The sequence below is a fragment of the Halichoerus grypus genome, chromosome 5, assembly GCF_964656455.1.
Source record: "Halichoerus grypus chromosome 5, mHalGry1.hap1.1, whole genome shotgun sequence".
Classification (NCBI taxonomy): domain Eukaryota; kingdom Metazoa; phylum Chordata; class Mammalia; order Carnivora; family Phocidae; genus Halichoerus; species Halichoerus grypus.
In genome coordinates, this window is record NC_135716.1 from 935,528 (window position 1) to 948,224 (window position 12,697).

The following is a 12,697-nucleotide window of genomic DNA, read 5'->3' on the forward strand; positions in this document are numbered from 1 at the left end:
GCGAAAGGGACTTTTATCGCGAGACTTCCGTCCTCCTTCGGGCGCTTCCGCCGGCGCCCAGATCGCGCGAGACCGCGGAGGGAGCAGGAGCGTGTGGCGCGCGCGGCGGCCGCGACGGACGCAAGATGGCGACGGCGACCATAGCTCTCGTAAGTGAGCCGCCCGTGACCGTGGGCCGCCGCTCAGCTGGCGGGAGTGGGTCGTCGGCCCGGCTAGGGCGCCGAAGGCCCCTCGGAGACGCGGCGGTCGTTCCCGGGCCCCCGCGGCTCTTAGTCGCGAGAGGCGGGGGCGGGGCGGGCGCGAGGCGGGGGCCGGACTGCGGCCTCAGCTTCCGGCTCGCGGGCTACAGCTTCCGGCGGTCGGCGTCGCGGGGCCGTGCAGCGCGCGGAGCGCGGCCGTATCGGGGTGCGGCCGGCCCGCCCGAGGCGAGCGGCCCCGCATGGCGCCGCTGAGCTGCAGCCTCAGAGCGGAGCCAGGCGGCCGTCGTACTGTTCTGCCAACGGGTGCGCCTGCAGCCCGGACTTGACGGCGGGGCTCCGGGGAGCGAAGGCGTCTCTGCTCGGCCGAGTGAAGGGGCCGCCGGGCGTGCAGGGCCCGTAGGAAGGAATCTCGGCCCGCTGGGAAGGGTGGCGGCCTCGGCGGCTTGCATCCCCAGCTGTGACTCTGCTGCCAGCTGGTGCTCTGCGGAGAAGGGGTTACCAGCCAACAGGGACTCCGTCCTGTCTCAGGAAAGAGAACGTGCTGTCTGAGCACGCGTTTCTCGAGCACAGTGTGTCGGGGCACAACGGGGAACCAGAGGCCGTCCCTGCCCTGTTCGGGGGTCTGGTGGACACGGAGCCCGTGGACTGCGAGCCCGAGGGACCTGTGCTCAGGGTGTTGTGGGCACCCAGAGGAAGGAACCCCTCCCTCTGCCCAGTGCTTACCTACTTTTTAGTGGCATCGAGTGAGTGGCATAGACGGAGAACGCTTGTACACACCACGCTTCCATGGTGAAGTCTCCCTTGACCCTTTTGCCTCCCTACTCCGTTTAAATGAGTGTCTGTGCTCCTGGACCCTTCATGGCATCACTTCATCCCTTTACTTACCTGCCACCCTGCCACCAACGCATAGCCAGAGTGACACCGTGAAGCCTGTCTGAGAAGGCAACGTTTGCAGGTGGCTGGAGGCTGGACGGATAGGGAAGACATTTGGGGGTCAGGGAGTATACTTAGGCTGGAGCTAGGCCTTGGCCAGGCCCTGGGCTGGGGGCTGACACCCAGTGAGGGAGGCTGGACCCATGTCACTGGGGCAGGAACTGCCTCCCAGGGGGGCAGAGGCCCCTGCTTGTGCGGGGAGCCCAGTGTGTGATTTTCAGATCTGGCTAACCTTTTTCTACCACATCTTGTTTCCTGTTGAAGCCACAGGAGCAAGTGACCTTTGTGAGAGAGAAGTTAGAAAAGAGAGGCGGGTGGAGGACTTGGGTTACTGTCCCAGAGAGCGGTTAGGACTGGACAGTGACGGAGAGGGAAGCTTGGAGACAGGGACCCAGACTCCTGGGAACATATGGAATGTGGAGGAGGAAGAGAAGCCAATGAGAGTGGATGATTGGTCTCCCCTGAGCGTCCTAGGGCCACATGAACACCAAGCCTCAGCCTTGGCTGCTCGAAGCTGTGACTAGCAGCACCCTGTACCTCTGGAGACTGAGGGATGAGCTGGCCAGACAGGTGCATCACGGTAGAGGTGGGCGTGGGCAGAAAGTCTGAAGCCTGTACGCTGAGGTTTTCAATGGGGCTGTTTGTTGCCCGTTGAATTCTCTCAAGAGGTTAACACGTGGGAACTGTAAAGATCCAGGCTTATATCAAATTCTGGGAGTGAGTTCCAGGCTGTGGCTTGATATGTTCCTCTTCTAACCTGTCAGTGGACAGATTTCTAGGCAGCCTGTTTTCTTGTCGTCTTAGTTGGGCGTAGTGAGAGCTTGTTCTGTCGTGTGGTCCATGCATGCTGAACAGTGCTGGTTGCTGTCCTAAGATGTGGCTTCAGCTCTTCTGGGAGGATAGAGTGGCACTGAACTTGGCTGATAGTGAGCTGGTAAGGAAGGACACAGACAGATGCAGAAGTGCCTTCCACCTGGTGGCTGCGGAAACAGGCCTCAGCCCCTTCCTATCAGGGACATAGTCTTCTGGTGGCATAGTGTGTGTCTGACTTACCAGACCATTCTTCCCTACCTTTGACAGCTGGGCTCACTCCTGCTTGGGGCCGTTACCCTTGGGTTCCATCTAGCAGGGGCACCAGACCCTCTGCCTTCCCTGGGGGCACCGTCCCTCTCTTCCTCCTGAAGACCCTGGCGTGCATGCTACCTCCTAGGCCTCCCTGGCTGCCTAGGCCCAGTGTGCCTCAGTCCCTTTCTTTGCATCTTGTGCTTGATTTTCTTCTTAGTGCTCATGAACCACAGAAGTCCTCTTACGTAGGTGCCAGTTGGCATGTGTCTCATCTGGTTTTTGCTGCATCCAAAGTGCCCAGCACAGAGCCTAGCCATCTGGTAGAGAGCAGGGCACCACGTGAAGAGGACTGGAACAGATGGAAAGCATACTGCCAACGGTTCTGCTTTGGGGATTGGACTCTGGGTGTTACACCGATGCTAATAATCACTAAGATTTGCGGCATGCTGGTCTTGTGCATGGATAATCTGAAGTACTTTACCTGGAGTGACTCACTGAATCTTCATGCCAGCCCCAGGATACAGGCCTGAAGAGCCAGAAACCTGGAAATGTTAAGTAATTACTTAAGTTTTCTGGTTTTCTAATGGAAATGATCCTCTTTGTCCTGGGCTGTTGAGCAGTGCTGGAGTTTGGGTCCCAGACTCATGGGCTGCGTTGCCTCCCAGAGGGGACTGCTCCCCCCTTGAGGCACTGCTGCCTGGTGCTGGGGAGCTTTGTGACCACAAAGCCTCCTATTTTCATTGCCACAGGGTGACAGCATATGACCAACTGTGGTAAGAAATAGCAGTTTTCTCCAAGTTTTTTAGTATCTGCTTAGAACAGAAGCTGAGGCTCTGTGGGACGAGGAGCTTGGTTTCTTTGGAGGCGATGGCGATGTCCTGTGTAGCATTCTCGCCTGGACGGATTTTTCCGGAGAAGTCTCTTTTGAGTTGTGTTCTGCTCTCAGCAATGTCCTGTTTCCTGTGTTGGCTGTTACGTTAATTTGGGAGAGCAGGAAGTTGTTTACAAATGTGCCCTCAAGTTGGCTCTGTTCATGGGTCAGGGGACTGGATTGCTTCCCCAGACCTGAAGTGATCTCTTGCTGTGAGCCTTGAGAGGGCAGCCTCTGCTCCGGATGTGCTCCTGGGGTGCCAGGGGACTTGAGGCAGGCCAGACACTGACCCTGTCCCCAGCTGCCATACACCCACTCGGGGGGCACCCGTGTCCTTTGGTTCTCTCTTCCCTAAGAAGCAGTGGCGCTGAGTTCGGAGCAGCTTCAGCCAGGTCTCTGCGTGGGCGTTAGCCGCAGGTTCTGTGCCCACTGGCCACGTCTCTAGCACAGACAGGCTTGTGTTGCTGTCTCCTTTGGGGCTAGAGAGCCCGAGACACGCTCTGACCAAGTCAGCCTAGCCTCTGGCTTTGTGCACAGGGCTACAAGGGTGGGTGTGGCTGTCCCCTGTGTTCCTGTACATCGGTAGGTCTTGCAAGGTGGGAGTGGGGAAAGTGTATTCTGCTCTCAGTTCCTGCTGTGTAGCCCCTGAGAAGGTGGAGTGGGTCTCAGGGCCCTTTTACCAAGTCCCCCACGACGTTGCCCACGACATTGCCCACCTCCTGCCCTTGGCCTGTCTTTGCTCCTGCCATCCTGCTAAGCTGAGCTGGGAGCTGTTCCTTCCAGTAGGCTCTGCATAGCCCTGGCCCCACGGCCCCTCTGGGTGTGGGGTAGGGCCAGGCTCTCAGCTGCCAGCCCTGGACAGTTTGACTGCTGGGGGAGGGAGGCCTGTGCGTACAGACCACTGCCTGGCCCTGTCATTCAGAGGGCAGCCCTCCTCAGAGGTGTCTTCAGGAGGGGCTTGGGGTGTGGGCTTGACCAGAGCCTGTGTAAGGCATTGGGACTGATGCTGAGCTGTGGGGGGGGGGGGGGGGGGGGAGGGGGTTGCTAGAGAGGTTTCCCTGTCTGCCTCAGGAGGGGATGAGGGGAGATGGCCAGCTGTGCCCCTTGTCATCCTGTCTGGCCTGGCCCAGCCTGCTGGCAGGAAAGGAACTGATCTTTTAGGACCTCAGCTCTGTGGCCAGGGGCCAGGTTTAGGCCCAGGGGAGGATGCCTTTCCTTGGCATGGGGCAGGAGCTCTCTTACCCTCTGTCCTGTCCTTTCCTGATGACTCCTTGCCAACTCCAGGCTACCTTAGATTCTGCCAGGGCAGCCCCTTGTGCCAGAGCCCTGGTCAGCTGCAGGTGTCCTGGAAGAATGGGTGGGGCGGGTGGATACTGTGGGATGTTCAGGGGCCAAGCCAGAGCTGGGCTCTTCCGGTGCCCCTGCTGGCCTCTCTTTCTCGTCCACGGGCACTTAGCCCTTAGCTAGGGAAGGGGAGAGAGGGCCGGGGCGGGTGGATCTTATGACTGTCCATTACAACATCTCCTTCCTGCCTGCAGCAGGTCAATGGCCAGCAAGGAGGGGGGTCCGAGCCGGCGGCGGCGGCAGTGGTGGCAGCGGGAGACAAATGGAAACCTCCACAGGTACTGACCTTAAGCATCCTTTCCCTCAGGCCCGCCCGCCCGCCCACCTGTCTGCCTGCCTGCCTGCCCGCCCGCCTGCGTGTCCCTGGGCCCAGAGAGATGGGGGTGGGTGGGAGGAGCCCTAGGGACTCTTCTCTGCCTTCTGGGTGGAGTGCCCGTCTTGCTCCCTTACCGCCCAGCCTCCGGCCCGGCTCCCGCCTCTCCCTGTAGCGCCCACCTGCTTCTGTGGTGGCTCGCAGCCTCATGTGTCTTCAGACTTTGGGCAGATAGTGACGATGGTCAGGTGGGGCTGAACCTGAGCCATGTAAGTTGTTAGTCGTCCGTGTCCTGCAAGATGGCAGCCATGCTGTTTCAGAATGTGATGGGTATTAAGAGCCAGAAACACAGATTTTCATTTGAAATCTCGAATTTAAATAAAACAACAAAGCAGAATAACGTGCAAGTCAGAGCACGGGGTCTGTGTGGGACGCGGGCCAGGCTTCAGAGGGGGTGTGGGCAGATCTTGTCCTGCTCTGGTTGTTTCACCCTTGGGAGCTTGTCCTATAGGAGGTGGAGCCAGGCCTTGTTGCTGGGTAATAAGGTTCTTTGTGCTTTTCCATGGCAGCGTCTGCCTCCATTCGGTTCCAGTGGGGGCTCAACAAGGTGGCCTGGGGGCCTGTTGGAGCTGGGCCCTCCTGTGGGCCCCCCAGCACACTCAGGGGAGGGCTGGCCATGGTATGCAGCCTGGATCCTGGGAAGTTATGGGGGCTGAAGCAGATGGGCAAAGGGGCCAGGGCGTCCCTCTAGCCAGCCCTCCCCTGCCCTGGTTGATGGGAGAAGGGCCTTTTGTTTACCAAGACAAAGAAGAGATTGAAAAGTTTCTAAGGGGCTGGAAGGGGGTTGGCATTGATTACCATGGTGACAGCCTGCTCTAGAGTCACAGCCCCTGGCTCTCAGGGCCTCTGTCCCACTAAAGAGAACCGGGCTTGGGGCCAGCTGGGAGGGCGGAGAGGACAAGCTTCAGGGGCCAGACTGGGTCACCAGAGTAGGGGCCTCCAGGCCCCTTCTGCCCTTTGACCCTGTGCTGGAAACCCAGTACTTGGGCTCGTCAGGATGGTGGTTCTTGGGGTTTGGGTCAGCTGGCCCCTTCCTGCCTCCTTCGTACCTCTGTCCTTGCTCGTCACATCTGCACTGGGATCTGCCTCCTCCGCTGTCCCTCCTAAGGCTGTGTGCTGGGAGTTGCAGAACATCCCCTCTGGAGGGGGCTGGCGGTGGTCTGTCCTTGCAGTTGCTGGGTAGCCCCAGGCCCTCGGAACTCGTGGGCAGGCAGGTGTGATCTGATCCCTGATACACACACTCTTTGGTCCCGTGGCTGTGTTTTTCTTTTTGCTCGCATGGCTATATTCTTTCCCCTGCAAACAGCTTACAAATGAATTTTGACAGAAGGAATGTAAACTTAATCCTAGTTCCATTGGATTTGTCTGCGGCGGGCTGTGCCTGCTTTATCCCCATCCCCCAGAATATCTTCTATCTACCCATGCTCGCCTGGGTAGGGTGCTGGCAGGTCCACTTTTCCTCTGTGGCTTGTCTGCTCCTGGCTTCTCTTCCCAGGGGGCTAAGCATAGCCCAGGGAGGAGTTTGGTGGAGGTTGGGTGGAGCCCTCCTCTGGGCTGTTGTGACCTGGGAGAGCAGCTCCAGGTTCTCAACAGTGTGCAGAGATGGGGGATGGGGCGCTGCATGGAGGTGTGCTGGGAGGGAGGTCCTTTCCCTTACTTGCTCCTTGAGTGATCCCTGGAACTCCGCCCAAGCAGGGACGCTGAGTCTGTGACCCTGGCTGGGGCTGCAGGAAGGTGTGGGGGCAGGGGTGGACGCCAGGTAGTCCGGGAATGAGGAGTCCCTGCACATCCAGAGAACGAACCACGGCCCCTTTTCCTTATAAAGGATGGCCAGGGCCAGCTCTCTTGCATGGTAGGGGACTGAGGTTCTGGGGTCAGCTTTGCTACAAGAGCTGGGCCCCTTCTACTACTTGATGCCTGTCTTCATAGCTCCTGAGGAGGCCATTGTGGCCTGGGCCCTGCAGCTGCTCTGGGTTGTCCCAAGGCCCCCAAGGTACCTGCCTTCCTCAGTGGCATGGGTCTTGAGAGAGACAGGCCTAGGGACAGGCACAGGGATGGCAGAAGGGCAGACCTGCCTGTCCCTAGGAATGGGCTGGGCTGGAGGCCTTGTGCAGTTGTAGGGGGAGATGGGTGGGGTGGGGTTCCTGGGGCCATATGAGGGAGGTCTTGAGCTTGTTCTTAATGACTCCCCTGCTCACCACCACCAGGGGACAGACTCCATCAAGATGGAGAACGGGCAGAGCACAGCCGCGAAGCTGGGACTGCCTCCTCTGACGCCCGAGCAGCAAGAGGCCCTCCAGAAGGTGAGAGTGTACCTCCTGGGGACTGGTGGGCATGGAGGGGAGCAGTCGGCGGAGGAAGGCACATCTCCCCACAGACCGGGCCCCCCAGTGCTCCTCACCACCTTCTCCCGCAGGCCAAGAAGTACGCCATGGAGCAGAGCATCAAGAGCGTGCTGGTGAAGCAGACCATCGCGCACCAGCAGCAGCAGCTCACCAACCTGCAGGTGAGCCGCCAGGGCCCCACCCTCTGGCCTGGCGCTGGCTCCGCTGGAGGCCGCCCCCCCCCCCGCCTGGGCCGGGGAGCCTCCGCTGCCCCCCCCCCCGCCACCTCCACCTCCTCTTCCTTCTCTTCCTCCTCCTGTGCCTTTGGCCATTCCCACAAGGTGTTGTGGTTCTGTTTCTCAAGGACTCATTCTTGGGACGCCCAGGTTCCTCCGTGAGGCACGAGTGGCCCAGCCTTACCCAGCTGCTGAGTGCCCATGGCCCCCTCCCCGCCCTTTCGCTGTAGCCGTGCCCGCACCCTGAGTTGGCTCCTCCTCTTGGACTTGAAATTGTCGCCTCAGGTCGCCTCTGCACCCATGTGGTGGTGCAGCATGTAGGGGCGTTCCTCCCCATCCCCATGGCCTCGGATAAGAGCCGTCAGGCCCCGGCCCCTGCAGTGAGTCCACACCAGCTGAGCTGGGGTCCAGGACAGAGAGGACAGGCCGGGGGCACCTCCGGCAGCACCCTGCTCCAGCCCCGTGGCCAGAAGCAGCCGTGGCTGTGGGGGGGAGGCCAGGGCGAGGCTGACAGGCGCCTGGGCCTCGAGCCCCCTGCCCCCTGCCCAGCCCTCAGGAGATGCCCTGGCTCTTCACTGTGCTCCATCTGCACCCTCCTCCTCCTCCTCCTTCTCCTTCTCCTCCTTCTCCTCCTCCCCTTCCTTCCCTCCTCCCCCTCCCTTCCTTCTGCCCCGCCGGCCAGGCTGTGGGGCGGGGCACCTGGGGCTCTGAGGCCCCCCTGGGCAGGTGCCGGCGGCTGGCCAGTTGGCTGGCAGTTTGGGAAGGCAGGCGGACCTCCCTGGCAGGGCGGGGACTCCGGGCCTTGCCGCTGTCTGAGTGAGGTGTGACAAGAGCGGGAGACTGCTCGGCTCCAACAGACTGAACTCTGTCTTTACTGTCTTTCAGATGGCAGCAGTGACAATGGGCTTTGGAGATCCTCTCTCACCTTTGCAATCGGTCAATAGAAATGCTCACTTCTTCCGGGGCTCATGTCCTTAGTCAGGGCTAGAGGGGGGCAGTGCAGCCCGCGTGCTGGGGACCTTGCTCCCCTAGCCGGCCCTGCCCGCCAGCTCGGGACGAGCGCAGCAGAGCGCCAGGCGTGGCGGGGCCAGTGGTGTGGGCGGGCACCCACCCGGGACCGCCCCTGGGGAGGCCTCCATCTGCTCTGAGGTCCCGCCTTAAAACTAACCGGCCAGGTAACTGCAGAGGGCAGGAGGCCAGGAGGGTAGCTGCCCACGCCAGGCCCACCTGCACCCATGTCGCCCTCACGCACAAGGCACAGCGCCTGGGCCTCCAGCTCTGCCAGTCTCCAGGCTGCCCGGGCTCCTGGGTCGGGGTCAGGCCCCCGAGGAGAGAAGAGTCCTAACTCACGGCCCCATCAGACCCTGGAGGGAGGATGGATGGATGGGGTGGGGGGCTGGGGGGTCCCAAGCAAGCAGCAGAGGGAAGGGCAAGGACTTGGTCCTCTGGGCCTGGCTGTCAGCAAGGTGTAGGGGCCATGCAGCCAGGGAGCAGGCAGGGGCTGGGCTGAGCCCAGAGTGGGCCAGGGAGGAGGCAGAGGCGGTAGCTGAGACCTTGGCTGCCGTGGGCGGAGGAGTCTGGGAAGGAGATGCTCCTCCATCCCCCAGAGGCAAGCTGAGGAGGAGGCCAGGCCCCGCTCCAGGAAGTCTGAGGGGGAAACGTGGCTCTTTCCTGGGGGTCATCCCTGAGTGTGCTGCTCTAACAGGGGAGATGTGGCCCCGTTTCTGAGGGCCAGACAGACCCAGTGTCCTCTCTGGAAAGCAGCTGTCTGTGGGGAGATGTCAGGGAGAGGGCTCTTGGCCCACCTGTTGGGAAGCCCACACTGAAGAGGAGACGTACTCCTATCTTGGGGAATTTTGACCCGAGGGGTAGATGGTTTCATGTTGGGGTGCCTGGTGCAAGAGGGGACATAGTTCCACCTTTGGTGGTCCTTGGTCTCAGCAGGGGCCTGAGGCCTACTTGTCGGGAGCCCAGTTTGAGGAGGGCAGTCCCATTTGGGGGGCGGGATTCCTAGTTTGGGGGATATGTGGACCTTATTTTTAGGTTCCTCTCTGAGGGAGGGGAAGGCCTGGTCTATATACTAGGCCAGCTGGTGTCTAAAGAGGGAAACTGGTCTCCGGTTATGGGGGCCCTTTGAGGGTGAGGGGAGCCCCGGTTCATGGAGAAGCTAGAGCCAGGGCCCTGTCTTTGCCTGTCCTGGGCCTATGGTGTCTTCCCCGGGGCTCAGCTCCTCCTGGTGGCCCACTGCGTGTGGCTGTGGGAATCCCCCTGCGTACCACATCGTGTAGAGGTGGCAGGGGTGGGAAGCCCATCCCTGAGGGCGTGGAGAGGTCCCTTGGCCCAAGCTGGCCCCAGTGCAGGGGCAGTGTTTGCCCAAGCAGAGCTCTGGGCCCGCTGGGCCTGTTACCTCCCTGCTCCAGGGAGCCCCGGGGCTCCTCTTTTTGGCTGCTCTGCCACCTTCTGATGTTCCTGGGGGCCGGGTCTTGTGGCTGCAGATGTGAGCTCCAGCCAGCCCTTTTTTGTCAGGAGTTCAACACACTGGGGGGCTTGCAAAATGCTAAGCCCCTACCTGAGTTGGCCCTGCATGAGCAGCTGCTCTTTGTTCTCTCTCCAGGGAGCCCCCATCTGGGCTCCTGACCTCCTCCCCTGGGCTCTCTTCTGGGCAGTAGCTGCCCTGTCTTCTGCCCCCTCTCTTGCCTCCACACTAGTGGGTCCCTCCAGCTTGGATGGCTTCCCCTTCCCTCTTCCGTCGGAGCACTTGACCAGGACCCTAGGAGGATCTTCCAGCCCAGCTTGGGGTACCTGGCCCCCAGACTGGAAGGTGGGCAGGGTGGGAGGGCGCGCAGCCCTGCCTCCCGACCGCCTGTCAGCTTTGCTGCCAGTCTGCCCAGGACCTGGATGGGCCGGGGTGCGTCCGTGTCCTGCCTTTGGGCCTGGCCTTCCTTCCTGGGGGTAGGGTCCTGCTGACCCCTGCTACCCTGACTACAGGAGCGGAGCCAGCACCGTGCTGCCGCGTGGGGAGCCCTCCCCACAGCGGAGCTGGGTAGGTGGGCCAGGAGGGGAGTGGGCTGCTCAGCCTCTTGCCACCCCCTCACAAGCCAGTGGCTCTCTCTCCCCTTGTGTCCTGCTCCAGATGGCAGCTCAGCGGCAGCGGGCACTGGCCATCATGTGCCGGGTCTACGTGGGTTCCATCTACTATGAGCTTGGGGAGGACACCATTCGCCAGGCTTTTGCTCCCTTTGGACCCATCAAGAGCATTGACATGTCCTGGGACTCTGTCACCATGAAGCACAAGGTGGGCTTTAGTCTGCCCCTCCCCACCCCCCACCCTCCCCACCTTGGGCTCTGTTGGCCTCACGGCACGTTCCTGCACCCAGGGCTTTGCCTTTGTGGAGTATGAGGTCCCAGAAGCCGCACAGCTCGCCTTGGAGCAGATGAACTCGGTGATGCTAGGAGGCAGGAACATTAAGGTGAGGGCCGAGGAGGTGGGCCTCAGGGCTGGCACATCAGTGTGCTCTGTTCAGTCAGCCAGGTGATGCAGAGCAGCCTGTCCAGAAGCCTGAAGGCTGACGTGGCCAGGCCTGTGCTGACGGGGGGCTTTGTGCCCTGCCTCTCTCCCAGGTGGGCAGACCCAGCAACATAGGGCAGGCCCAGCCTATCATAGACCAGCTGGCTGAGGAGGCACGGGCTTTCAACCGCATCTATGTGGCTTCCGTGCACCAGGACCTTTCAGATGACGACATCAAGAGTGTATTTGAGGCCTTTGGCAAGATCAAATCTTGCACGCTCGCCCGGGACCCTACAACTGGCAAGCACAAAGGTTATGGTTTCATTGGTGAGTTTGGAGAGACTGTGGTGAGGGCGGGGCCCACCTGGCACGGCGGCTGACCCTCAGTGCTGTTCCTGCCCTGCAGAGTATGAGAAGGCCCAGTCGTCCCAGGATGCCGTGTCTTCCATGAACCTCTTTGATCTGGGTGGCCAGTACTTGCGAGTGGGCAAGGCTGTCACCCCCCCGATGCCCCTGCTTACACCTGCCACACCTGGGGGCCTCCCACCTGCTGCTGCTGTGGCTGCCGCTGCAGCCACGGCCAAGATCACAGCTCAGGTGAGGGCGGGTCCGGTCGCATAGTTCACTTGGTGGGGACAGCTCCCTCCCTCGTTCTCTGGGGCTTGGCGCTCTGTGTGGTCTTGAGCGGAGGCAGCCAGATTGGGGACTGAGTGTGGTGGCCTTCTGGGTTGCAGGAAGCAGTGGCTGGAGCAGCGGTGCTGGGTACCCTGGCCACGCCTGGACTGGTGTCCCCTGCACTGACTCTGGCCCAGCCTCTGGGGGCTTTGCCCCAGGCTGTCATGGCTGCCCAGGCCCCAGGAGTCATCACAGGTGAGCCTGGGTGGGTCAGGCCTTCCCTCCTTCCCCTGCCAGTCCTCTGGGCATAGCCCTCTGCGCCCCAGGTAAGACATTGCTCAGTCACGGCTGAGTGGTGCTGGGGTGCCTTCCTGGGAAGGGCAGAGGTGGGGGGTGTGACTGCTGGACCTGGTGGGTTTGCTGCAGGTGTGACCCCAGCCCGGCCTCCCATTCCGGTCACCATCCCCTCTGTGGGAGTGGTGAACCCCATCCTGGCCAGCCCTCCAACGCTGGGTCTCCTGGAGCCCAAGAAGGAGAAGGAAGAGGAGGAGCTGTTTCCCGAGTCAGAGCGGCCAGAGATGCTGAGTGAGCAGGAGCACATGAGCATCTCGGGCAGCAGCGCCCGCCACATGGTGATGCAGAAGCTGCTCCGCAAGCAGGAGGTGCGCAGCCGGGCCAGGGGCGCCGCAGGGGGTGAGGGGAGTGGTCCAGCCAGCCGTAACTCAGTGTCCCCTCCCGCACACAGTCCACAGTGATGGTTCTGCGCAACATGGTGGACCCCAAGGACATCGACGACGACCTGGAGGGGGAGGTGACCGAGGAGTGTGGCAAGTTTGGTGCTGTCAACCGCGTCATCATCTACCAGGAGAAGCAGGGCGAGGAGGAGGATGCGGAGATCATCGTCAAGATTTTTGTGGAGTTTTCCATAGCCTCCGAGACTCACAAGGCTATCCAGGCCCTCAATGGGCGCTGGTTTGCTGGCCGCAAGGTGGTGGCTGAAGTGTATGACCAGGAGCGTTTTGATAACAGTGACCTTTCTGCGTGACCTTGGCCCGGTTGCCTGGACTTGCACTTGCTCCTTGTTCCCTCTGGGTTTTCTAGTGATGTGTTGGTGTCGCAGGCCCAGCCGCCCGCGGGGGGATAAAGGTGCAGATGCCGTTGGCCCTCGACATCCCTGTGTGGCAGTGGTCCTGTGCTTCTGGGCTCCCGGGGGCCTGGGCAAGGGGGG

General features: G+C 61.3%; 1 protein-coding gene across 9 annotated transcripts; it reads left to right on the top strand.

Annotated features, from left to right (window-relative positions):
• Nucleotides 1-12,638, top strand: PUF60 (poly(U) binding splicing factor 60). Of its 9 annotated transcripts, none has more exons than XM_036105676.2 (12): nt 1-149; nt 4,608-4,691; nt 6,994-7,089; nt 7,203-7,292; nt 8,232-8,282; nt 10,480-10,641; nt 10,724-10,816; nt 10,968-11,181; nt 11,261-11,451; nt 11,589-11,724; nt 11,896-12,131; nt 12,215-12,638. In XM_036105676.2, the coding sequence occupies exons 1-12, from the start codon at nt 126-128 to the stop codon at nt 12,512-12,514; spliced, it is 1,677 nt and encodes a 558-aa protein (XP_035961569.1). In that variant the 5' UTR covers nt 1-125; the 3' UTR covers nt 12,515-12,638. The 9 variants fall into 9 exon arrangements, with proteins under 9 accessions (XP_035961569.1, XP_035961570.1, XP_035961563.1 ...); XM_036105670.2 differs by having other exon boundaries at nt 49-149; nt 4,611-4,691; XM_078071889.1 differs by lacking the exon at nt 1-149 and adding an exon at nt 369-989.
• Nucleotides 12,639-12,697: the final 59 nt, after the last annotated feature.

What these genes read in the sequence shown, in the direction of transcription:
- PUF60 (XM_036105676.2), top strand. Translation starts at nt 126, where the DNA reads ATGGCGACGGCGACCATAGCTCTC. An exon ending in CTGTCACCATGAAGCACAAG is followed by an intron (nt 10,642 to 10,723) that starts GTGGGCTTTAGT and finishes TCCTGCACCCAG; the next exon opens with GGCTTTGCCTTTGTGGAGTA. An exon ending in TAGGAGGCAGGAACATTAAG is followed by an intron (nt 10,817 to 10,967) that starts GTGAGGGCCGAG and finishes CCTCTCTCCCAG; the next exon opens with GTGGGCAGACCCAGCAACAT.